At 44.6% G+C, this 26965-nt stretch overlaps 1 protein-coding gene across 1 annotated transcript in view; it reads right to left on the bottom strand.

The window, feature by feature from the left end:
- The window catches only part of LOC146797816 (uncharacterized), a 62422-nt gene that overhangs the window by 5656 nt on the left and 29801 nt on the right, over positions 1-26965 (bottom strand). Inside the window, exon 2 of the mRNA XM_085627661.1 lies at positions 25311-25485. Within this exon, the coding sequence (XP_085483787.1) occupies positions 25311-25485 (175 nt within the window). The remainder of the gene's footprint in view (positions 1-25310; positions 25486-26965) is intronic.

The raw sequence follows: 26965 nt of genomic DNA, 5'->3' as shown, positions 1-26965 counted from the left end.
CTAGTTTGTAAACTCATCCACTCTTACCACCCACATACCTGCAAAGAAACTCAAGATCCCCGTGGGTCCCCACTAACTATTCATCTCTGACTCACAATTACTAGAAATCCCCGCTTTTAATAGAAAACATATTCTAAACAATCCGTCTCTGGGTGCGCATCCCCAAGGTCTGGAATTCCAACCCTGCCATTCCAATAGTCCACCCTATAACTTCATTACCTCCTCGTCCCTCCCTCGCTTCCATTACTTACGCATTGAGGCATCCCTGCCTCACCAGACACCCATACCACGTGATTTATCACGCGGGGACTATAAGTAGCCCCCACCCCCCTCAAACCTCCTGTTTTTTCTTTGTCTCACCTGTTGAGACGCGCGCACCACGCGCTGGCCATTTGCGGTGCTGCAGTATTCTCTTGAGGACCTCTTTGCGTGTGTGGGCGATGCCAAGGTGGCCCGGTTTGTCTCCCGCAGTCGGGAGTGGTCGGCCTGGGCGGTGGATACTCTCTCCTGCCCTTGGCCTCGTGGGCTTCTGTATGCTTTCCCTCCTTTCCCCCTTCTTCTCCGCTTCCTGCTGCGGGTCCGATCCTTGGGGGCTTCGGTGGTTCTGGTGGCTCTGGCTTGGCCTCGTGCCTCCTGGTTTCCTCTCCTGGTGGAGATGAGGTCAGAGGTGGAGTGGGTGCTGCCTCTGTCTCCGTCCCCTTTGGTGTTCCCGGTGTTGCAGCAGGATGTTCTGGCCAGGATGCACTTGGCGGCCTGGAGGTTGAACGCTAAGGTCTGCTGCGTAAGGGGGTTCCGGCTGGCATGGCCTCTACTCTGCAGGCGGCTAGGTGCCCGTCGACCAACAAGTCTTACCTGAGGCACTGGCGTTCTTTCAGTCGGTGGTGTCGTGACAAGGGTTTGGACCCTGCTTCCTCTTCTTTGTTTGAGGTGATGATGTTTCTCCAAGATGGTGCTGCCTTGGGCTTGAAGGTTTCTTCCCTTCGTTTGCAGTGGGCTGCGATTAAGGCGTTTCGGAGCTCTTGGGGCAATCTTTTGGATCCTGATGGGTTGGCTGGTCGCCTTTTTAAGGGATTGGGTAATGTTCTTCCTACCCCTCGGTGGCATTTTCCCACCTGGGATCTTTCTCTTGTCTTGGACGCTTTGATGTCTCCTCCCTTTGAGCCCTTGCTTTCTGTGGACCTGCGCCTTTTGTCCTTCAAGACCTTCTTTTTGGTGGCCATTTCTTCTGCTCGCCGCCTTGGTGAGCTGGGTGCTCTATCTTCCAAACACCCTTTTTGTTGGGTTTTTGAGGACAGGATCATTTTGAAACCGGTTCTTTCCTTTTGTCCTAAAGTGAATTCTCAGTTTCACAGGGACCAGGAGTTGGTCCTTCCTTCCTTTTTTGATTCCCCGTCCTCGGAGTCTGAGGTGCGGCTGCTCTCTTTGGATGTTCGGAGGGCTCTCCTGGTCTATTTGGAGCGGGTCGCTCCTTTCCGTCTCTCTGATTCGCTTTTTGTTAATTTTGGGCCTGTGAATCGGGGTTTGTGTCCTTTTACTCCTTCTTTGAGTCGTTGGGTTCGGTCTCTGATTTGTTCAGCGTACAAGGAGGCGGGGTACCTTTCTCCTTTGGGGGTTCAGGGTTGTTCCACTCGGTCCATGGCGGCGTCCTGTGCGGAGGTCTAAGGGGCTTCCATTTCTGAAGTTTGCCGGGCTGCCACCTGGGCTTCGCCGTTGACCTTTGCCTCTCATTACAGGATTGGCTGGGAGGTTGACCGTGCTGATGTTTTTGGGTACAAGGTTCTTTCCACTATGGTTCCTGAATAGTGATTTTTCCTTGTTGTCTGTGTTTTTTAATAAACCTGTTTTTGCATACCTTCTTTGGTTGTCCTGATTGGCTTTTTACATCTCAATGCGTAAGGAATGGAAGCGAGGGAGGGACGAGGAGGTAATGCCTCAATTACTTACCGGTAATTGCATTACTCTGAGTCCTACTCCCTCGCTTCCATTACTTACAACCCTCCCTCCCTCCCTCCCTCCCTGGTAGTCCAGGCAAACCTTTTGGTATGGTTTCGGTCTATGTGGTATTACAGGGGGTTTGAGGGGGGTGGGGGCTACTTATAGTCCCCGTGTGATAAATCACGTGGGTATGGGTGTCTGGTGAGGCAGGGATGCCTCAATGCGTAAGTAATGGAAGCGAGGGAGTAGGACTCCGAGTAATGCAATTACCGGAAAGGAATTGAGGCATTACCAGCTTTGTCTTATTTGATAAAAGAACAAGTCACATTAAAGTAAAAAACCAAGAGCTCATTCTTAAATGAACACAAAATTGTGACAATCAGACAACTCCTAGAACCATTGTCACATTCGACTTTTTCCACAGGCATAGAAGAAACAGAAACCTAAAAGATGTATAGTAAAGTTGAAAGCATTTAGTAAAGATGGACAGCCCAATAATGAAACAAAGCTGAGAAACCAATTTGAGGTATCTATTGGATTCAGATTCATTTGCTGACGTGTTTACCTTTCCAAGTAGCATTCGTGTGGCATCACACAGGCACTTGTTTGGACATTGTGGGCCACATTGGAACGAAGGGTAGTGTTTGCTTCGTTTTAATGAAAGCATTTACATACATTTTACATGTCATCTAGTGAGCTATTTCTGACATTGCACCTTGAGTTGCAATATGACATATCCATCAATGTCAATGTTTAGGGATTGGGCAACCATGAATGAATGAATGAATATAATTCTATTGCATAATTACTTAAAATCATTGCAAATTACGCAGCAGTAACATAAAATAACAGTTAAAAACCGGCCTCACACCTTTTGTAAACAATGACTGTGCAAAAATAAAAATGTGATTTAAAATAACAGTTAAAAACAGCCCTCGCACCTTTTATAAACAATGACTTTGAGCAAAAATAGAACGTGATACATGCCCCTATTCCGGCCTTCATTGTAAATTGCGAAGCAGTGACGTAAAATAACAGTTAAAAATGGACCTCGCGTCTTTTGTGAACAATGACTTTATGCAAAAATGCAACATGCTACATGCCCCTATTCTGGCCTTCAAACGTGTCCTTGGCCCCACATATCCCAGCTCTTGAGGGAAGAGTCTACTGTTGAAACCCCACTTATAGCACGGACGTTCCTGACTTGGGGAAAACTGTTATACCTGCTGCTCAGCCAGTGTGACTGTGGTGTGGAATGTTGGTGTGGGAGGTGGCTGTGGAATCTTGGATGAGTGAGGATGTCAGTTGGAGGATAGGCTGAGCAGCGGGAAGGCTGCTCCTGGTGGGGCTCTCTTTAACATCTTATCCTACATAAATCTACATGAAGAAACTGCCTGGACTGGACCATCTTTTATTCACTGCATTTTGCCGACGATTTTGAAAAGAACCTGCGTATGACATCTGTATGATGGAAGCTTTGACAATTGGAAACATTTTCCACTGAAATTTGAAGCCTGAAGAAACTGCAAGGTAAATTAACTTCTTTTGAAACTTGTGGTAAATAATTTTCCTTTACCGGGACTGAATTTGATACAGAAACATAATTAAATAGCTCAGTAAAATGAGAGGCAGAATCCGTGGTATTAGAGGTTCGGAACGGGCTTTATTCCAGAGAACGATTATAATCGGTTGCTCCAAGTTCCATCACCACGGAGGTTCAGGAAGTGAAGTACCTACATTATTGACATAAAATGACTTTTATAGATCATACATTACAATGAGGCGAATACAGTAGGCGTAACAATTGATAAGGAAAATGACGAATATCATGCGTAACCGAAAATGGGTGTAATAAGGAGTAAAAAGGAACGTAATTGGTTATGATGTCATATATAGGTGGATCTATAAGATAATACTTGGCATAGATGCGCGCGCAGCAGTATGACGTGTGATTGACGTGTAACTAGGGGGTGAAGGGGACTTGACATTTAGCTCCATATGTGGAGACGAAAAGTCTGGAGGGTCAAGTCAACCTAATCCCAAATCATATCTAACATCCTATGTTTAAAGAACTATGTTATCCATAAAGAAGGACTCTCGAACAGAATCTATTCTATACTGACTGTGCGTGCGTGTACAAGCGTCTAAGTGTCTACACTAAATGCGAGGGCAGGAATCTTCCATAGTAACAGGACTATGAATTACTTGCATAAGGGCAGAGAAGCCGGGCTTTTTTTGCTCGGTGGCCGGGAGAATGTTTATTTAAACTACTAGGCAGGAATGCATCGGCTGAGGGGGAAGCAGATAACTCGAAGGTGAAATACAGTTCTTGGCAGAGAATAGGCTGATGTCAGGCTTCGTGAGCCGCGCAGAGAATGAGACAAAGTTCATGGTCACAGATGCAGGCTCAGACTGGAGCTTTTAGAGGCAGAAGGCAAAAAGAGTTTGACGACAGAATCAGGGCCTACTTGCCTGGACTGTAAAATGGCATAAGTGAACCATATAAAGGCGGTGGCCTTTCGTACTTAGGAATGGAATATCCGGCCTATTCATGGCGGATCTGACAGAGGACATGTTGACGGTGGACGCACATGTATTTGCGTCTTCATAACTGGAACTGGAGGGAACATACATGTACTTGTAACATGCACATAGAACCGTTGGGGTCCAAGATAGGGGACATAACTGACCAGAAAAATCCATATTTCCACATTCCCTCCTTGTCCCCTACTTGCCCGTCAAGAGATATCAATCTTCATTAATCCATTGATCTGTTCATATAGCATCATTTGTTCTTCTTTCTTCTTCCGTGACGAATGAAATCTTGGTGGTGGAATGCACGAGGTGGTACACAGACCAAAGATCGCTGGTCCACATTGTAGACATAGACAGCAGCTGAATAGTATGAGAAGGCCAATCCCTAGGAAAGATAGAACTGTCCATCCCCAGGCTGATATCATACTCCAAAACCAACTGGACCAAGTCCAAGTGCCTGGGTTCTGGTGTATCTGATTTACAATCTCATGAAGGCGAGTTATGGCTTTATATACTGATGGCGAATTTTCTGGTATGAACACGCAGCAGCTTGATCCGATGACCCTACAAGCTCCGCCCCTATCAGCCAGGATGACGTCAAGGACAAGACGATTTTGAAGCACAACAATCCGCATAGCAGACTGCTCTTCCGTTAAATTGCCTAAGGCGGAAATAGTCTCATTCACTACTGCTTCAAGGGTTCTAGTTAATCTACGTATCAGTTTACTATTAGTAACAGTACCTATATAAGGAAAGATGCCTTTATTGAAATCTGTGTATTTTTCCCATGCTGTTTCAGTGTAATCGACAATAGGGAGATCTCTCCGCTCTCTGTTGTGTACTAAATGAATATTTCTGTAATAATCAGGAGGAGCAAGGAAAACAGGTGGCAAAAGGAATGCAATGTAGCAGGTACCATCCCAATCTGGAGGTAGACGCATATATGCAGTCTGACCACATATAAAGTAGGAGTGGCGATAAGCTCTGAACGAGGATTTGCCTTGATCACTGAATTCTACTGTAGTAGTGCATTTACTATGGCCCATATGTATGGAACCAACCTTTCTTACACACAATTCACCCTTCGCTGGGAATACTGACATGGTGGGTAAGACTAGTTCAACTTCGGATACGACATTTAGAATCATGAGATTAGGTGTAAAATTACCTAATCCATATACTTCATTTTCTAGATCAGTTCCTGTTCGTTTGGGGCGACCCTCCTTGTCAGGGTAGCAGATCTTGAGTAAAACTAGGTTCAGGTTTCCCCATACCCACTGATCTTGGTAAACTGCTGTGTCTGAGTCTATGGAATTGATTAAACTAAACCATGCTCCACAGGAGCCATTATGTGTAAATGGGTGCGGAAAGAATGGCAAGACTCCTTCATAATTCTGATAGGGAGGGAGCCGGCCACACACCCAACAATTAGTGGCATTACTAGTCTGATGGGAATGATGTAACATACTAATGAAAGTGTTATTGCGCAGCGCAAGTCTATAAGACAATTCATGTGGAGGTAAGTCACTAAAAGAATGTTCAGCAGCAATATTATAAACATGTCTAGAAATAGGGTAATATATGTGCAACAACATACTTGTAACAATTATTAAAAGACTTAATAAAAACAGAATTAATAATGTCACTATGCAGTGGCTACGCAGTGATTTACAATACGCCTGTCGTTTCAACATTTTCCGGGTATTTTCTCTACTCAGGTCCAAGGGATACATGTCAGAGACAATTCAACCGCTTCACCTTGGAGAGGACTTAAACAATCAAATTGCTCGACTTGTTGGGCCTAAGCTTTAGTTTGTAAAGTTCGGTTTCAGTCTTTTCAACCAAAGGAAGTTTTGAATCAGTCTGTGAGGGAGTGCAGGGCACAATGTCTATATCCGAGGATAGTCCATGAAATTTCTTGATATGACTTGAATGAATCCAGCCCTTGCGGCCCTCGATCTTCACGGCTGTTCTTGTGGTCAGCAGAACCAACTTGGGTGTCTTCCACCTGGGCTCCAGCTGAGTCTTTCGGTCGAAATTTTTCACAAACACGAAATCCCCCGGGACTATGTCATGGGGTTTCACCTCAGTGTTGTCGGGAAATGCTGCAGCAACCTGTGAACGACAAGATTGTAGTGCAGACATCAAGGAAGCCAAGTAATCTGTCAGCATATTACAGTCAATATCAGTTATTTTGCGTGGTATAGGCGTCCCCCACATATTTGGTGGTCTGCCGAAGATCACCTCATACGGGGATAGCCCTGTTCGAGAGTGTGCTACCATTCTTATGTAAAAGAGTGCAACTGGTAATGCTACTATCCAGTCGACACCTTTCTCTCTGCATATTTTGGACAGTCTGATTTTCAGTATCTGATTATGTCTTTCTACGAGACCTGCTGCCTCGGGGTGTCGAACACAGTGGAATTTCCACTGATATCCTAGCAGAAGTGAAACATGTTTCATTAATTCGGATGAGAACGGCTGGCCGTTATCTGAGTAGACAACACGTGGTAAACCGTATCGTGGGAAGAATTCTCGAACCAACTGTTTGGCAGTAGTCGGGGCAGTGTAATCTGAAACCGGGTATGCCTCCGTCCAACGGGACAGAGCGCAGACAACTACGAGAACATATTTGAATCCTCGACATCGTTCCATCTGGATATAATCCATCTGGAGGACTTCAAAAGGGTGATCAGGAGGATGAAATCCACCCTGTTCTACGGGAACACTTTTTCCTGGGTTGAACTGGCAACAGATCATACAGGTACGGACTTTTTGTTTGGCTGCTGCTCGTAAATGTTTATTGAACCAAATGTGTTGAATGCTGTCTAGCATAGCTTTTTCTCCTAGATGTGCTGGACTATGTATAGTGTTAACTATAACTTGGACCATTGAATCAGGAAGGAACCATACAGACCTTTCCTTCATCATCCATCCTTGGTCCGTTTGGATCCCTCCTAATTCAATCCATTTCTTTATTTCGTCTGGTGTAGCATGTGTCTGTATGTCAATTACGTCAAGAGTAGGATCTTTAACTGTCATACAATGTGTCGGCATCGGGACTATTGTCTTTGTCATGTCGGGGGTTTGAGTTTGAGCAGTCTGTTTAGCTGTTCTGTCGGCTAAATCATTGCCTTGAGAAATGATATCAGTAACCTTCGTATGAGCCTTACATTTCATAATTGATATTGCAGTAGGTAGATGTATTGCATCTAATAAGGCATGAATGAGGGGTCCGTGCTGAATGTGGGCACCGTGGGAAGTTAAATAACCTCTCTCTCGCCACAGCACGCCGAAGTCATGTACAACTCCGAATGCATAACGTGAATCAGTGTATATGTTGACTTTTTTACTTGTGGCTTGAATACAGGCTTGTGTCAGAGCGATGAGCTCTGCGGCTTGAGCTGACAAAGTATTAATACGATTTGTTTCAATGACTTCTGTATCTGTTGTGACTGCGTAAGCAGCCACTAACTCTCCTGTACTTGTTCTCATACATGAACCATCTACATACAACGTCAGGTCTGGATCTGACAATGGGACATCTGTCAAGTCTTGTCTGGGTTTTGTCGTTATAGTAATAACTTCAATACAGTCATGAGCTAGTGGGTCTGTTCCGGTTACTGGCAAAAGTGTGGCAGGATTCAATGTGTTACAGCGTCTGATTTCTATATGTGGCTGAAACAATGTAAGTTCATACCCTGTAAGTCGCGCTATAGTCAAGTGTTGTGTTTGCGTTCTATTTACAAGGACTTCTACTGTGTGTGGTACTTGAACTGTCAATGGATGTCCTAACACTATGGCATCGCTTTGTCTGATTGCTAAAGCTGTCGCTGCTACTGATTTCAGGCACGCAGGCAAAGCCTGAGCTACGGGATCCAATGTACTAGAAAAATAAGCACATGGTTTGTGTGCTCCTGCTTGTTCCTGTGTGAGTACTGACAAAGCAGTACCTTCGCGTTCTGTAACAAAGAGTGTAAACTGTTTTCTGTAACATGGCGTTGCTAAAACAGGTGCTTGACATAAAGCTTTCTTTAGGCTTTCAAAAGCTTGTGTATGTTCCTGAGTCCAAGGGAGAACAGTCGATGTGGCTGCCTCCTGGGTTGTCAACTGAATGAGTGGTTTTGCTAGAAATGCATATTGCGGGATCCACTGTCTACAATATGAAGTGAGGCCTATGAAAGCCCGCACCTCCTTTTGTGTCTTGGGTATTGGCATGTTAGCTATTAACTGAATGCGGTCTGGTGTAAGCTGCCTTCCCTCCTTGGACAGCGAGTGTCCAAGATAAATAACTCGCTGGACACAGAATTGCAGCTTAGAAGGGGACACCTTGTGCCCCTTTTCGGCTAGAAATTGTAAAACTGTCAGTGATGCTTTTTCACATTCGGGTTCGCTTCGGGCGGTGATCAGCAGATCATCGACGTATTGAAGCAGAGCAGTGTTAACTGGCATGTGGATACTGTCAAGTTCTCGTTTCAGTGCTTGGCTATAGATGCTGGGGCTTTCTGTAAATCCTTGAGGTGCGCGTGAGAATTTAAAGCTACGTCCATTTAAACTAAATCCGAATAAATATTGGCTTTCCGGATCTATTGGGACGCTGAAAAAGGCATTCTTGAGATCGATTACAGTAAAGAATGTCGCTTCGGAATCAATAGCTGTCAGTAATGACGAGATATCTGGGACCACAGGGAATTGTGGCACAATGCATTTGTTTAACTCGCGCAGATCAATAACCAATCGATAGACTGGCGGTGCCTTCGGATCTGTTCGTTTGAGAATCGGAATTATTGGTGAATTACATACATTGGAGTCTGTTTCTACAACTACTCCCTGGGTAATGAGCTCGTCAATGATTTGTAGTAAAGCCACTACAGCATCTGGTGGTAACTTGTATTGTCGCATTCGTGGTAGCACCACTCCTGCCTTTAATGTAACTCGATATGGTGTAATATTCATGCAACCAACATCAGTAGGGCCTTGTGCCCATAGACGTGTAGGTAAAGTCTGCAGTCGGGGATCCATGTCTCTAGATACATAGTGACCTTTAAAATCACGTAAAAACAATCTTACTCCTTCCGGAGAACAACATATTATAGCTCCTAGAGCTTTTAATGTTTTTATTCCTAACAGGTTTTCTGGACATGATTTAGTAAGCAATAAATCTGTAGTTCGGGTCAGAGGTCCTATCGTAAGTGGCAGAGGTTGTGACACTTCATTAACAATAGGTTTTCCTGAAAAACCAAGGGAAATATTTTGTGAGCCTGAGAGGGGTGCCCCTGGAACTTCACTACGTTTTATAGTTGTTCGACTTGCCCCTGTATCGAGTAAAAATTTTCTATCTTGACCTAATAATTCACTGTGTACATAAGGTCCTTCTTGATCTACAGGTATCTCGATAAGGGGTAAGTCAACTTCCCTCTCTAGGCTAGTTCATGCGTAACGCTGATACTCAGGATATTCATACTGTGCGGTCTGATACATTTGTCGTGTTGTTGTCTGTGAAGCAGCAGCAGGCAACGGTGGTGCAGCTGGCACAAACTGTATTGGCTGTTGTGCGGCTGGCATGGCCTGGGCATGCTGCAGAGCTCCTTGTTCATTCTGATCTTGTCTAAGTGGCCGTGATCTTTCTTGTGTTTTACCTATGGCGATATTATGTTTTAAAACTGGACAATCGTGTACGTAATGACCTGGCTTTTTACAATAATTGGATGTCCCTTTTACAGGTCCTGCTGAATCGGAATGTGTCATACCCTTTTTATGTCCTTCAGCTGGAACTGTCTGGGAAACTAACATTTTCATTTTCGTGTCTTTCATGCGTCTGTGTTCATGTTCTTGTTCCTCTCTAATTCTATTGTGATGGTACTGTAACATTTGTAACATTTGTGATGGAGTGTTACCTTGCCAGGTACTCTCGAATTTTAATACTCTATTCTTTACTGGTGGCAGGGCATTTTCTACTAATTTTGTTACAAACAGATGTGGGTATGATTCGCTACTTGCTTTTATGCCACTATTTATACCAAAACATTTTTCAAATCGGGCATAGTAATCACTAGTGTCTTCATCTTGCTTCTGTTTACAGGCTGAAATTGTACCCCAATCTTCCTTTTTCGTAGTTAATAAACGTGGCAGTACCTGTACTAATAAACCTGGTAATGCCTTAGTTTTATCCCCAAGTCCTGCTCCTGCAGTTCGGGCCTTTTCTTCCGCTTCTAACACTGACCATTCTATCTTTTGGTCTCCTACCTCCCACTCTTTTTCCTTGAGTTTCTCATAAATGCCAGCAGGCATCAATACCTTTAATATTGTCATAATGTCGGGATAGGTATACTCTCCCATGAGTAACATGTCTTTAATTTCTCGGTGAAAACCCGCTGGGTCTTTGTCATGACTGGGTACCACTTTCTTCATTTGTAACAATTCTATTTTCGATATGGGCGTATATACAAATACGCGTTTAAACTCATTGTCCTCGCCCTTTATTGGGTGCACTTCTCGTAAGGGATTCTGTCTATCCATGTGATACGTGGTTCTTTCCTTGACGGGCAATGAAACATGTTCTGAACATACAAAAAGAATATACTGTTTTCTTGATTCTAGAATTTCTTTAATTAATTTAGTACCTGCACCTCTCCATTTATTCATAAGCAATTCAGTCAATATGTCAGGTAAGGGACCAGGGTCCGAACGCTGACTCCGATATAGTATAATGAGTTGTTGAATCATATAAGTCCCAGCTAACCTCTGTTCATCTGGGGTAAGATTCAAGAATGTGCGTACTACTGTATCATCACTATATTTTCCGGGACTGTCCACCCAATGGACAGCTGCCCTGGCTAAATCTTGTTCATCCATAGAATCGAGGAAATGATAACCCCTTCGTTCTCGGAGTAATTTGTCAGCTGTTTGGAACGAATGCTCGTTAGACCTTATATGGACTATGGATGTTGGGAAACCCCTGTTATTGTCTGGACATATCGGGCGTATCGGGTCAATAAGACATCTATTACTATTACAAGATCTTCTTTTACCTACATAGGCTATAGTTTCTGACTGTCCTGTGGGCGGTCCTGACCCTTCTTCCTCGTTTTGTTCGAACTCGTCTATCTCTAATCTCTCTTCGTGTAGGCGTTCTATTTCTTTACGGATCTTTCGGCACATGGCTATTATACAATTTTGTTTATCATGCCTCCCTTCTGATATATTCTGGCTCCATCTTGTAAGAATTTGCATTGCTTCCGGGTCTACCCCCGGTCGGTCTTGATTTCTGATCACACAGTTTATGAGGAAACGTAACAGTTCCCCCTGTATCTCTACTTTCTGGTATTCCATAGCTCTGTTAACACATTCTGGATCTCGCCCTGTTTGGACAAAATGGTATATATTATCTAGATGCGCAGTCATTCCTGGTAACTTCCCTAAATACACTGCGGCTCGTCTGATACGCAATGACGCCAGGGTCATTTCGTCCTCTTTACCGGGCACAGGGTCATATCTGCAATCTATAAGAAGTTCCTTCAACGTACGGGCACTTATGAGTTTGGGTGTACGTGAATGTGCTGACTCTTGAAAAGTAAGTTTATTTATTCTGGGTGGCGTAGAAAAGATATTGGTAGCACCTCCCGTGGCCCCATCTGGGGTGTCGGGTGTGAAAGGATTCGTCGGACGTGACACAGCAACTACAGGTGTGGACACAGCTATAGAAGTAGCTGTAGGAGCGGATGCAGAAACAGATGTGCTTGCCAGAACTTGTGACTCGATTTGTTGCTGTAGGGATACGGGTGCCGGATCTTGGCGTTGGACCTCCCTGGTATGCGGTCTATGCGGGGCGGAATTAGCATATTCGGGAGCTGCGTCATCTAAATATGAGGAAAGAAAAACGTCTTCTGCGGTTCTAGGATGCCCCTTAGGATGTACCTTTATTGGGAACAATGGGGGTGGCAAGTTTTTTGGTATTTCCGGGGTAGCCTTAGGTAATCCTTCGGCCAGAAGGGGATACATACCATTCATAAGGGCATTTCTTTGTCTGTCTACTTGTTCTGTTTTCACTCGGATACCTTCCTCAATTAATAGATTTTCTCGAACTTTATTGGAATTCTCTTTACTCTTCTCTTCCTGTCTACGTGCTTTTTCTGTTCGTCTATGTGATTCTTTACGCCATAATTCAATGGCATCTTTCTGTGACTGTCTGACTTTCCTTTTCCATAACTCTTCTTCTACTTTCATGATGCACTCTGCATCCCAGGTTCCCGCTGTGGGCCACCTCTGACTTTCTGGTAATTCCTTGGTGTAGTCTACCCATAAATCAAGAAATAATATGGCGTCTAGGCCGTGTTTATGATACATGAAGTACCCTGGAGTGTCCCTAGGAGGAATGGGAACGGCTTCTTCGAGTACCCCTTTTCTTGTAGTGATCTGTCTTAGTTTCGAAAAGAACGGCATATTGAGAACTGATCTTATACTTGATTTTGACCAACTGACCTGATACTTGATTTTTGAACAGACTTAATACAATAAACACAATAATGAACAGTCATTCATACCACAATATACAGAACGTACTTAAACACATTTAACATTAAACATTAAACCTTTAACTGAAACAACAATGATGATCGTCTGCATAACTAATCACCAAGCTTAATTCTTTGAAAATAACTAGATACTTCGGAATACTTGATATACTGCTAAACAGTACAGATACACTGCTGAAACAGTGCAGACCGGATTTGTGTACCCAAACCCGTCTTGACCGGCACAACCTATGTGCACGTCAGAAATGCCTCCCCAGCAATGGTACTCACCGGGTAGCTTCGGAAACGGAAGGCCTCGGTAACTTGAACTTGAACTGGACTCGACTCGACTCGACTCGTCGGACACTGGGCTTGACTTCGGACTGGTGGGTCTCTGTATACCTCGGATCTTGCTCTCTCAGCTAGGCTCTGGTCGGGATACTTCGCACTTCTCACCGCCTCGTCTGGGTGTTGATCGCAGTCTCAGTCGCCCCCGCTTGACCGGAGGGAGATACAGGAAATCCTGCTGGTACGCGTTATTGTCCGTCCAGCTGTGGCAGGAGACCGGGCCTGTAATGCACCGCCGGCGCGTGAGATGAGAAAGTGTCCCTATTCGGGCGCCATTCATGTGGTAAATAATTTTCCTTTACCGGGACTGAATTTGATACAGAAACATAATTAAATAGCTCAGTAAAATGAGAGGCAGAATCCGTGGTATTAGAGGTTCGGAACGGGCTTTATTCCAGAGAACGATTATAATCGGTTGCTCCAAGTTCCATCACCACGGAGGTTCAGGAAGTGAAGTACCTACATTATTGACATAAAATGACTTTTATAGATCATACATTACAATGAGGCGAATACAGTAGGCGTAACAATTGATAAGGAAAATGACGAATATCATGCGTAACCGAAAATGGGTGTAATAAGGAGTAAAAAGGAACGTAATTGGTTATGATGTCATATATAGGTGGATCTATAAGATAATACTTGGCATAGATGCGCGCGCAGCAGTATGACGTGTGATTGACGTGTAACTAGGGGGTGAAGGGGACTTGACATTTAGCTCCATATGTGGAGACGAAAAGTCTGGAGGGTCAAGTCAACCTAATCCCAAATCATATCTAACATCCTATGTTTAAAGAACTATGTTATCCATAAAGAAGGACTCTCGAACAGAATCTATTCTATACTGACTGTGCGTGCGTGTACAAGCGTCTAAGTGTCTACACTAAATGCGAGGGCAGGAATCTTCCATAGTAACAGGACTATGAATTACTTGCATAAGGGCAGAGAAGCCGGGCTTTTTTTGCTCGGTGGCCGGGAGAATGTTTATTTAAACTACTAGGCAGGAATGCATCGGCTGAGGGGGAAGCAGATAACTCGAAGGTGAAATACAGTTCTTGGCAGAGAATAGGCTGATGTCAGGCTTCGTGAGCCGCGCAGAGAATGAGACAAAGTTCATGGTCACAGATGCAGGCTCAGACTGGAGCTTTCAGAGGCAGAAGGCAAAAAGAGTTTGACGACAGAATCAGGGCCTACTTGCCTGGACTGTAAAATGGCATAAGTGAACCATATAAAGGCGGTGGCCTTTCGTACTTAGGAATGGAATATCCGGCCTATTCATGGCGGATCTGACAGAGGACATGTTGACGGTGGACGCACATGTATTTGCGTCTTCATAACTGGAACTGGAGGGAACATACATGTACTTGTAACATGCACATAGAACCGTTGGGGTCCAAGATAGGGGACATAACTGACCAGAAAAATCCATATTTCCACAAACTAACAGCTGCGTATTTAAAGCAAACTGGCACCCCTGAGCCCCACCAGTGACCTTGAGATCGGCCGCCCCAACCCAAGTGTGCCAGTTCCTACTGTGGTGCCGATTCCGATCCTGGAAAAACCGGGTACGAACCGTCGGTCGGAGCGCTTTCTCCGTCCGACTCGTACCCGGTAAAAAAACCCTACGAACTTGCAAGTACGATTCGTACGGAAACACCATTTCCGTACGAATCGGAAAAAAGACCGACCGACTGTAAAAATACATACCAATGTGATCCGGGACAGCGCCGACGTGACGTCGGGACGCATTCAGGCAGCGTTTCACGAACCAGGAAGTACGATTCGTACCAACAGCAGTCCGGACGGCAATATTTTTACGGCACCCAAAAAGTGCCGGAAAAGCGAAGTACGTCGCGATGCAAGCGGAATTGGGGGCCCGATACGTGCCGTACCCCCCCCAAGCCCCCGTAAGCACACGCCGTACCCCCCCAGCCCCCGTAAGTACGCGCCGTACCCCCCCCAGCCCCCGTAAGTACGCGCCGTACCCCCCCAGCCCCTGTAAGCACGCGCCGTACCCCCCCAGCCCCCGTAAGTACGTGCCGTACCCCCCCAGGCCCCCGTAAGCACGTGCCGTACCCCCAGCCGCCCCACGGATGGACGCGCCGTACCCCCACCCGTGTATGTACGGTGCGTACCCCCAGCCCACCTGTGTATGTATGGAGCGTACCCCCACCCGTATATGTACGGAGCGTACCCCCCACCCATGTATGTACGGTGCGTACCCCCACCCCACCTGTGTACCCCCCCAAGCCCCCGTAAGCACGTGCCATACCCCCAGCCGCCCCGCGGATGGACGCGCCGTACCCCCACCCGTGTATGTACGGTGCGTACCCCCACCCCACCCGTGTATGTACGGAGCGTACCCCCACCCATGTATGTATGGTGCGTACCCCCACCCCACCCGTGTATGTACGGAGCGTACTCCCACCCGTGTATGTACAGTGCGTACCCCCACCCCACCCATGTATGTACGGTGCGTACCCCCACCCCACCCGTCTATGTACGGAGCGTACCCCCACCTGTGTATGTACGGTGCGGACCCCCAGCGCTACGAGCTGGGGGTCCGCACCGTACACACACAGGTGGGGGTACGCTCCGTACATACACGGGTGGGGGTACGCTCCGTACATACATGGGTGGGGGTACGCTCCGTACATAAACGGGTGGAGGTACGCTCCGTACATACACGGGTGGGGTGGGGGTCCGCACCGTACATACACGGGTGGGGGTACGCTCCGTACATACACGGGTGGGGTGGGGGTACGCACCGTACATACACGGGTGGGGTAGGGGTACGCTCCGTACATACACGGGTGGGGGTACGCTCCGTACATACACGGGTGGGGGTACGCTCCGTACATACACGGGTGGGGGTACGCTCCGTACATACACGGGTGGGGGTACGCTCCGTACATAAACGGGTGGGGGTACGCTCCGTACATACACGGGTGGGGTGGGGGTCCGCACCGTACATACACGGGTGGGGGTACGCTCCGTACATACACGGGTGGGGTGGGGGTACGCACCGTACATACACGGGTGGGGTAGGGGTACGCTCCGTACATACACGGGTGGGGGTACGCTCCGTACATACACGGGTGGGGTGGGGGTACAGCGCATACTTACGGGGGCTGGGGGGGTACGGCACGTGCTTATGGGGGCTGGGGGGGTATGGCGAGTACTTACGGGGGCTTTGGGGGGGTACGGCGCGTACTTATGGGGGCTGAGGGGGTACGGCGCGTGCTTACGGGGGCTTGGGGGGGTACGGCGCGTACTTACGGGGGCTGGGGGGGGTACGGCGCGTACTTACGGGGGCTGGGGGGGTTCGGCGCGTATGCGGGCACATGTCTCCATGGTTGCTATAGCAGTTCGGTCCGTATGGTGTTTTTTCCATACGGTTGTAAATTCGGAAGGACGGGACGGATCGTACTTGCGCGGTCGGACTTCATTTTTCCGATTCGTACGGTAAATCGTCCGGGGATGTGTCGGACACATTTTCCGACCCGAGGACGTGTGGGGAAATTTTCCCAATGTGATTCGTATGGACTTTTTCCCATACGAATCGTACTTGGCAGTTTGTACGCTACTTGGACGATTCGTACGGAAAAAATTCCGGATACGATTCGTACGGGGAAAATTTTTCCAGGATCGGAATCGGCCCCTGTGTCTTTCTGCTCTCCTTTGAGATGGAGCTGTGCTCTCCATGGTCCTTTTACAGGTCTGCTACAGTCACTCTGGTGTGAGTTTTGCCATCTGCTGCAAGATTCAGAGGTACAACTGGCAAGGGAAACCCAAACTCTGTCACATGAACAGCGTTGCATAAGTAGAGTTCCCAGAGTTTTTATTCTCTCTTTTAGTTAATGTGGAAAAGAAGAGAATTGTGCTGAAGAGCTATGTGACAGCTGCAATGAGGAGGAAGTATTGTAAATCGATACAGTGGTTTGGGTTTCTTTATTCATCACGTTTTATGTGTGACAAACCCTGACTGAACCTTCTTCTGTTACACCCGTGTTTTTTTGTCTAATCAGCCTTTTGCTGTGGGACCGCTTAGTCTCAAAGGGTCGTGGATCTAAACACTGATAGCATTCAGGTGACATTTATTTTATTCAAAGCATGAAGGCAGCGGCTGCTTTGGTAATTAGTTTGCTGATTGTTCGTGAAATCGCATCTTATTTTTTAAAAGGTTTGGCACTCACCTCAACGGATTCTGACCGTGCTTACGGATCTTTGTATCAGTGCAAGCTCTGTCTTCTCACTGCATGTTCTGCAGCGTTCACGCAGTCCCGCAAAGTTTTGCCTGGAGCCACCCGGCTCTATGTTGTTCTGCGTGCCACCATTTTGTGTTAGCTATCATTGTGCTGTGTGTAGTGGTGGTGTATTCTTTGAGTTGTGTTCCCTGGGATGTGAAATTTGGCAGGTGTATGGATAAAAGTGATGGCTAGAATTTTGCCTTTTTATTGGTGTTTGGAGTTTGTCAGTGCACTTTTACAAGTTCCGTGTGGAGTCCTTTTCCACACGTACTACCCTTGCTTCGGGTTTGGGTGAAGGGCTGAGTTGAAGCCAGATTGTTGAAGAGTGAGCATTTTTTCATATTGATTGTTTTTTTTCTTACTACTGCATTAAGTGTAGTGTTGTTCATGTTCTGTGTGAAGTGTTTTCCACACATTCCACCCCAACTTCGGGTTTGGGTGAAGGGCTGAGTTCAAGCTGTATTTTTCAAGAATGAGTGTTTTTCCCTTGGGATTGCTATATTTCTTATATTTTGATTGGGTGTTGAGTGTGTACTTTTCATGTTCCGTGTGAAATGCCTTCTCACACGTATCACCCTAACTTCGGGTTTTGGGTGTAGGGCAATTATTTTATGCCGTAGGTTGTGTGTGGAGTTGTGTTCCACACGTACCACCCTTACTACGGGTAAGGGTGGAGGGCAATTTTTATGCCGATAGTTCTCTGTGGAACGATCTTCCACAGCTTCGAAGTTCTTGTTAGAATTGTTTCCTACCACGCCTTTCAGTCGGTACTCTTTCTAACTCTTTCCTGTTGGCCTGGCCAGTCAGCTTGTTTTGGTACTGGGGTTTAGTTTGTGTTTTGTGGTGTGGTAGTGTGTGTGTTTTCTTGGTTTGGTCAAAAAGGGAGCGTGTAATTTGTTATTTTGCATGGTGGAAAGGGAGAAGTGGTGAGTGTAGTACTGCTTATGTGTTACAGAATTTCGGGATTGCATGGTGTGTTTACTTCTTCCAAAAATGTATCCATTGTTATCTTTCATACATGTATTTTTGCCATCAGTACATGTACGACATTGCCTTTGTTCTGATGCCCCTGTGTTGCATGTAATAATTATATTGTCATCTTTTGCATGCATCATTTATATTGTGATTCTTTTGGCGTTTCATTGTCATTTGAATAAAGATGTGTTATACCTGCTGCTCAGCCAGTGTGATTGAGTTGATGGAATGTCGGTGTGAGAGGTGGCAGTGGAATGCTGGATGAGTGAGGACATCAGTTGGAGGATGGGCTGAGCAGCAGGAGGGCTGCTCCTGGTGGGGCTCTGTTTAACATCTTATCCTAAATAAATCTACATGAAGAAACTACCTGAACTGGACCATCTTTTATTCACTACAGTAACCTGTCAAAATCAATGGTATTTAAAATATGACATATTGTAGAAAACACAAACCCTTAAAAAGCTTTGCATGGTGTGAACCCAGAGTCCTTTAGTCCTGAAGCTGATGTGTTGTGGGACATAAAGCAGGTTCTGAGTACCTCAATGCTAATTTAGACTGTACAATTCGTCTATTTGAATATGGAGCACCTTGGATTAGCTTTCTAGTGTGCTGTTGTCAAATGTGATTGGGAAACCAGACGTTTACACTTTTGAAAAAACAGCAAGGCATAGGTGTTAAACCAAACACATCCAGTTGTCAACTGACCTTTTGATGCACCCATCTTCAAATACAGATTAATACAGCCTACAAAAATATCACAAAGAACCTTGGGTCGGCCAAAATAAGTTGTACATTGCCTATCCATTTACCAGTTGTGGGACACGTATTGTTTTAATCCTGAGTGAAGGGATAGACAGTACTTTTAAAATCTGAATGAAGAACTAATTGTTTTGTAGCAAATGGCGTGGTAATGTCTCCAGTGATGACTTATGCCCAGCTTGCAAAATCTGTTCAGAATACACTGTGCACCTATTATAATCTTTGAGGGGAAAGTGGATTATCCCATTGTGTAGTTTGGTTGGCCCTAGACACTACCTTGAGGTGATGAGAACTTTGTTTACTGATAAATGCAGGGTACTAGTCTTCGGCTTGGCCAAATATTGGTATGCACTATGGATCCAGCGATTTAAATGTATTGTATGAATTGTCTATCTCTGTTTTTAATTTTTATATTGTATTGTTCAGCAGCCGTGTGCTCTTTTAGAATGGTTTTTAAAACTTTTATTCTTATATTGTCCTAATTTAGTTTCGTGCTGAGTACTTTTTAAGATCCTTGTGATCGAAATAAAGTTATACATGATGATGATGATGATGGGGAAATCAGACGTTTATACTTTTGAAAAAACAGCAAAGCATAGGTGTAAAACCAAACACATCCAGTTGTCAACTGACAAATTAAACAGTTAACGCAACTTTTAATGCAACCATCTTCAAATACAGATTAATTCAGCCTACGAAAATATCACGAAGAACCTTGGGTCGGCCAAAATAAGTTGTACATTGCCTATCCATTTACCAGCTGTGGGACACGTATCCTTTTAATCTTGAGTGAAGGGATAGACTGTACTTTTAACATCTGAATGAAGCAGGTACACTGCCAGATTGACCTTATCAGGAACCAGTAATACTTGCCAGTCGCTGCCAGGGGGAGGGATGGGACAGGGGTGGGGGAATATTGTTCTGCTCATCTCTAAATTAGAAGTGTGATGATGACAATTAAGCGCCGGTGCCTAGCACAGAAACCAATTAAGTGCCATTTGCCAAGCACCGGACATCAGCTGCTCATATTAAGCACTGCCTCCACCAATCCTATTTGTCACCCTCTCGCATATGGAAGGATGGTCTTCGTAATTCCCCCGCCTGCCTCAGATGTTAAGACCCAAAGGGTGACTTCTATCATATGGTTTATAAATGTCTAGTGATTCACACCTTCTGGGATACTGTCCTCGGTACCCTCTCTGCAGTTGTGGAGGCACCCATCAAATCGACTGCACACATTACACTATTGAGAATTCTTGAGGATGTTGGGGGTCCTATGCGGGATCGTTCTCAGGTTGGTTTTGGCACACTCATAGCTATACGTTGCATAGCCTGCCGCTGGACATCCTCCGCAGCCCCAGCTGTGAAGGCATGGACATGAGGCTTGGACTGGTGTGGCAAAGTGGAGAGGGTGACGTATGAGGGGAGAGGCTGCCCCCAGAACTATACTAAGATATGGAGGAAATGGTGGGATTATCAAGGCCTGGACGGTTAGTATAATGGCTATATGATCCAATGTTTCTTCGGGGGCTTGTGGAGTCCAATGGCAATGGGAAAATTATACTGTACTGGATCTTAGTATATCTCTATGTAAATTAGACAGGGTCAATGTTTGTGCTAACTTGTTGTGGAAAACAAATAAAAAATATTATCCCAAAAAATAGATATAAATCATACAAGTAGGCGAACTGCCTGTTTTCACTCCCGAAATGGTAGGTATTGGACTTAAAAGTGTGCAAAGTTGGACAACATCACTTTCACCAACATTGTGAACTTTGGCGAATTCGAGCAAAAAAAGTTTTTAAAGGAACCTGCACGGAGCCCTTCCAACTGTAAAGAGGGACTAGGCAAGGGTGAACATTGCATCCAATAATCTTTGCTCTGGCAATTGAACCTTTGGCTTATTGGCTCTGTACGGGTTCCTAGGCATGGGGGCATTTCACTGTACGCAGGTGACATACTGCTCTACTTGGTGGAACAGGATCTGACCACTGACCTCCTGTCACAGGTATTCAAACAGCTTGTCAGGTTCTCTGGTTTTGGTATAAACTGAAAAAATAAGTATTTTAGCCACTGTTGGCGAAGTCAACAATAAGGAAATTACGATGGCCCATTTACGTTGATAGGGTCGACTTTACATATCTTGGCACTTACATTACGCAGAATTAGGCAGAGTTCCTGCACAGAAATCTGTACATAGTCCTTTGCAAATTCTGAAAAGATGTCAGGCACTGAGGAGTTTGCTGTTGTCTCTTCTCTGCAGGACAGCAGTGTTTAAAATGATTGTACTGCCTAGATTCAGATATGGCCACCAAAACACACTGCATTGGGTTCTGACAAAATTTGTTTAAAAAGTAGAGCCTGAAGTAAGGTTTCTGCTGTGAGATAGGAAACTGTCCAGAACACCAGTTGTAAAATGCGGGGGTGGGAGGAGTTTATTGCCCTCACGGTTATACAAGTATACTACCAAGCTACTCAATTCATCACAGTTAATGAATGGACCTTCGCCCACTTGGATGCACCCTCCCTGTGGAATGCAAGGCACACAATAGAGCCACATGGCTACCCAGCTGCTCTATAGAGATTCAGAAGTAGAAAACTAATTTATTAGTAATCAACAGGCGGGATAGTGCCACAGAACACTTGATAGGGAGGCTGATGAGGGAAACTCCTCTGTAGGAAAGCAACCTGTTGTGGGACGTGTTCTGCCTACAGGGCTTCCAAAATGGGGAATAATAAGTATTAACAAACTAGTGCATCTTTAGGGGAGGGATGGCTCAAGCCACTGGAGGTTCTCAAAGATGAATATAAATTGGTAGATTCAAAAACATTCAAACATTCAAATATGTGCAATTGTGACATGCTCTTGTGGGGCATGTACCGTGGGCAACAATCATTGAGGAAGCCTCTCCACTGAAGGACAGAATATTATCTACGGCTGTGCAAAAGAAAGCCATATCCCAAATTTATAGGAAAATAATCACCAATACACCAGACATTTTACAGGGTTTTGGGGGGAAATGGGAGGAAGATTTAGGCCTTTTCCAAGAAGGGAAATGGGAAGAGGTGCTTGATGCTGCTCGAGAGGTTTCTATTAGGACTGGTTTCCGATTGGGACAACTAAAAGTGCTACTTAGAGCATACCTCAACAGAACACTCCTTGCCAAAATTGGCAGTGAGATGACTGATCGATGCCTATGAAGAGGAGTAAAAATATCATGAGTACTGATGCAAAAAAAAATGACAATCAATGCCATGAAGGCTCTTAATGCAGAGTTATACAGAGAATGCAAAAATCTGATTTTTTTACAAACGGGCAGCAAATTGGGAAATAAACCGACATCATCTATAGTAGAACAGGAAAGTCTTCTTTCTCAAAATCTCCCACTCACCCCCAAAAATGCAGGGTTTTTTATGCATTATTTTTGCCTGTGAAATTTTTACAATCTCTGTAGGCTCACTGTCTTGTGATCAAATGCACGATTTCATCAGCAGATTAGGGTACATGAAAAAGAAACTTCATATTCCCTTAACACCAACTACATGAATATTTATTCAGCCCTCTCTAAGCTAATGTCATTCGGAGATGCTAGAACAAAACTAGATACAAGAAAAATAACGGGGTATTTGAATGAACAGCCACAGGGAAACAAAGGAAGAACATTGGAAATGTTTTGAATTGTGACTGACAGCTCATTGAGAGCAGAATAACAGTAGAAAGAAACAAGTACATCACAGCTTGACTGTGTGCTGCAAAGTTTGAGAGGAGAGGAGGGCAGGGAGGAAAGTACATGAATGACAGGGGTGACTGACTTCTTGAACAACAAGGCGTTTCCATCTAAAATGTCACCTGGTTAACATATAACAGTAAAACACCCTTCTACACATCATAGAACATTTGTTTCAAAAGCAACAATATTATATCGGTATGTACATTTGAAATTTGAGTGTGAAAATACATTCTACACATTGTTAATGATGTCCAAAATGCAAACAGATAATAAACTTTCCCACAGAGATCTCTCTTTCATGCTCTCATAATCATTCCAATGAACATCACTTATTTGGGTAATTATTATCTTACTATTTAGGTACCAAGAGACGGTTTCATGATATGTGCGAGGCGAAAGATTTATACCAATGTGTTTAATGGAATTAAGATAATCTATAGCCTTAGATTCAGAAAAAGTGTGTTGGCCTAATAAAACCCTTCCCACTGAAAACTGAAAGGTACTTAAATGCCTCTTCATAAAAGATAAAAGAAGCCCTGCCTTTGCAATGAAATGCAAAAAAGGAATTATTGGAATCCAATTTAATAACATTTTGAGAATGCCCACCAGTCACAGTATCAGTAGTTTCGATCATTATGCTTCTTCGTCAGGGAGAATCAACCACAATGCAGTGTCAAAACTCGCTCACACGTCAGCAAGGAAGCCAACAAAAAAACTCAGAAGAGAAGACTAATGTGATGGGTCATTGCACATCAATTCAAAGAAATGTGCAGCTGCACAGAATACTTTCTTGTAATCGGAAATGCCAACCACAAGTGAACACCACGGCAGACAGTGCCCTAGTGACCACAAAATGGCCGCCAACAGTATCTGATATGAGTCAAGGTGGAAACCCAAAAGGGTAGAAACCTGCTATAAAGCAACAATGGAAGCACTGGATCCACAAGGCTTTCCAACTCTTCTGCACACAGTCCAGCAAGGATGTATGCATGGGGTCTACCAGGGACTAAGATAGACACCCAAGGTCTTGAAGCAGAGCTGATCGCAGCAGTGGATTAAAGAGCCTAATGCCACAAGCCTCATCCCATATAGCTTCCTTCCTCTCTCCTCTCTCCTCTCTGTCCTAGGCTCCTGTTAGAGGTTCAATCTCCCCCGCCTCACAGCCACCTCCTGACAATAGCTCCTGAACACAAGTGGGAGCAGGGAAATTGTCTTCCTGAGCTTTCCCCTTTTCTCTCCTCTGAAACTAGTTTCAAGCACGATAACCAATCTATCTGAACACCTACTTCTGTGTAATGCACCACATTCCGGTGTGCTCTCAGATTATCAGACCGTGTGGCGCATTAGAAAACATGGATAGACTTGGTTTCACCACAGTGCTTGCCCTGAAATCCAGCTAGCCCCACCCACTCCTGATTTAATCCAAAGTTTTATGCCTCCATTCACACCCTAGCTGATGCTCAAACTGCAGAGCCTAGTCTGGAAAGGTAGACACCACATACAGACCGTGCATTCATCTCATTTTCTAACGCTACAGATATACAGGGCTAGGAATTCACCGACTCGGAAAATCTAGCGATATACAGAGCCTGTAATTCACTCTTGCTGTGAAGTTAGAGGTAAAACAAGACTGTAATTCACTGATTCTGGTTGTGAGAGACACACAACGCTATCAATCCATACACTCTTGGAAACTATCGATATAGGGACACTAAATGCCTGTAGTTTACATATTGTGGGAAGCTTGACAAATACACAGCCTGTATCTTATTTGTCAGCTACAGCCAGAGCCACTGGAATTATGTGATTGGGCGGTGTTTTTCACAAAGTTAGGGATTTGCCGCATTTGCCACATAATACATCATCTGCTGCATAATCTGCAGATTTTAACCCAAAAAATTGTTTGTAGCTCAAACGGATCAAAAGTTACTAAAACGCAGCAACGTGTTGCGACGTAGTGACAGGCTCTTCGGAAAGGTTCACTGGTCACCATTCTGCTATATGTAGGTGTTGAACAGGTACCAATACAGTGCAACCTATTCCCAGACAGTGTTAGCAAGTATAAAAAACAACAAAACAATGAAATACTATCACAAAATGTGTCATGTTATGCCGCATAATTTGCCTTTTCTTGTTGCACAACTTGGTCAACTCTGCTGCATAATTTGACCCTCCCATGCAGCATAATTCCAGCGGCCGTGGCTACAGCTATATGGATCCACTCTGGGGGAGTTGAGGATATTGATTTCAGATAAATCACTTACCCCAGGGTGATGCCTCCTGAGGAGTTCTTTTGCTTCTTTGCAGCCGAGGTTGGGTGGCTGCCAGAGAGACTGAGTGAGTATCAACCGGTCAAAGAGGCTGAGCTGGGATGGAGAAGGTGAACCCGAGATGTCTTCCTCTGGATCCACTTCACCCCCATTCTGGGGCAAAGATGGACTAGGCAAGAAGAGAGAGAAATTAAACAGCAGCACAGGAGGTCATCAACCACCACAGAGCCCGCTCTGGTTATAGTCAGCAGCAATAGCTCAGTACTGCCAGAAGGATGTACGTCTGAGGGCCTCCGTCAATTCAATTCAATTCATGAAGCTTTATTCGGTGCATAAAAAATGACCAGAAAAGCACAACAAAAGAATGAAACATACATTTAAAAGTCATATACGACAAATTAACAAACCAAGCCTAAATAATACAGATAAAATGGGTTAGAAACACATACTTTTCCTAACCTTAATAGAATGAATGAAAAACGTAGCAGTAAAAAAACAGATATCGGCGTGTTGTAGGTTAAAAATTAAGCTCATAGCCTGATTAACTGTGCGTACACCATATTTAAGAAACATAGGTTTTAAATAGGCAATACGAAAATTCGTGTACAGTTTGCAAATTAAGAGAAAGTGCTTAGTGCTCTGTTTGGAGATGCCATCACACATACAAGGCCCCTGCCGATATTTCTTAATTACTGGCAGTGCCACTAAATAATGAGCTATACCAAACCTCAATCTGGTCAGCACAAACTTGTGGGATGGCCTTGTCACCCATACCAGATAAATCGGTAAACCTTCAACATTGTTATATTTATTATAAAACTTAACTGTAGATAGAGAGCCGTTAGCAATATCCCGTTTCCTTGCAGCAAATGCCAGGAAATTAATTTTCAACTCTTGTTTCGATATTAAAGATGCTGCGTTAGGGTCCACCAAGATGTTAAAATTAAAGATCTCTGAAAAACATCTTACAACGTAATTTAACCAGGGTATATGTAAGAATTTATCCAGCGAGAGACAATCCTCAATGACCAATCTATTAAAAGATTTATCTTCCTGAAGCCAGATAGAACGCCAGATCATGAGTGGCCTCAAAGAAAGTAGGTCAGTAAGGAAGTTAACATCCAACTCTCGATGGATAAGCTCAGTACTAGCAGTAGATGGTAGTGACAGGAGTTTTTAAAAAAAGGCATTTTCCTCGGTCTGCAAAGTATGAGCATGACAGTGTCCCCAAACACCCGCCCCATACAGAGCAGTACTAACACACCTAGCTTGATAGATCTTAAGCATATCCCTGGTGCGACGGTCCCCAATCTTCGCAGCAAATCTAAAAACACCATGGGCATTTTTTGCCATTTTAATACGAATATTTTTAAATTCATTATGCCACTTTCTATCATTAGAGAAGGTTATACCAAGATAACAAAAAGTGTCTACTTGAAGCACCTTGTCTTTATCTATAAAAAAGGAATTTAAAACTTTACTTTTCTTTTTGCAACTAGCCCCACATGTCATGATATACGTTTTCTTCTTGTTGATAGTCAATTTCCTATCCTTTATAAAGGTAGAAAATCTATCAATCAGGCGCTGCAATCCTAATGGAGTTCTGGAGATCAAAACAGCGTCATCAGCATATAATAACACTGGCACAG

Source organism: Triturus cristatus, chromosome 9 (assembly GCF_964204655.1).
Source record: "Triturus cristatus chromosome 9, aTriCri1.1, whole genome shotgun sequence".
In the NCBI taxonomy this organism is placed as follows: Eukaryota; Metazoa; Chordata; class Amphibia; order Caudata; family Salamandridae; genus Triturus; species Triturus cristatus.
This window is presented reverse-complemented; position numbering and strand designations above follow the sequence as displayed.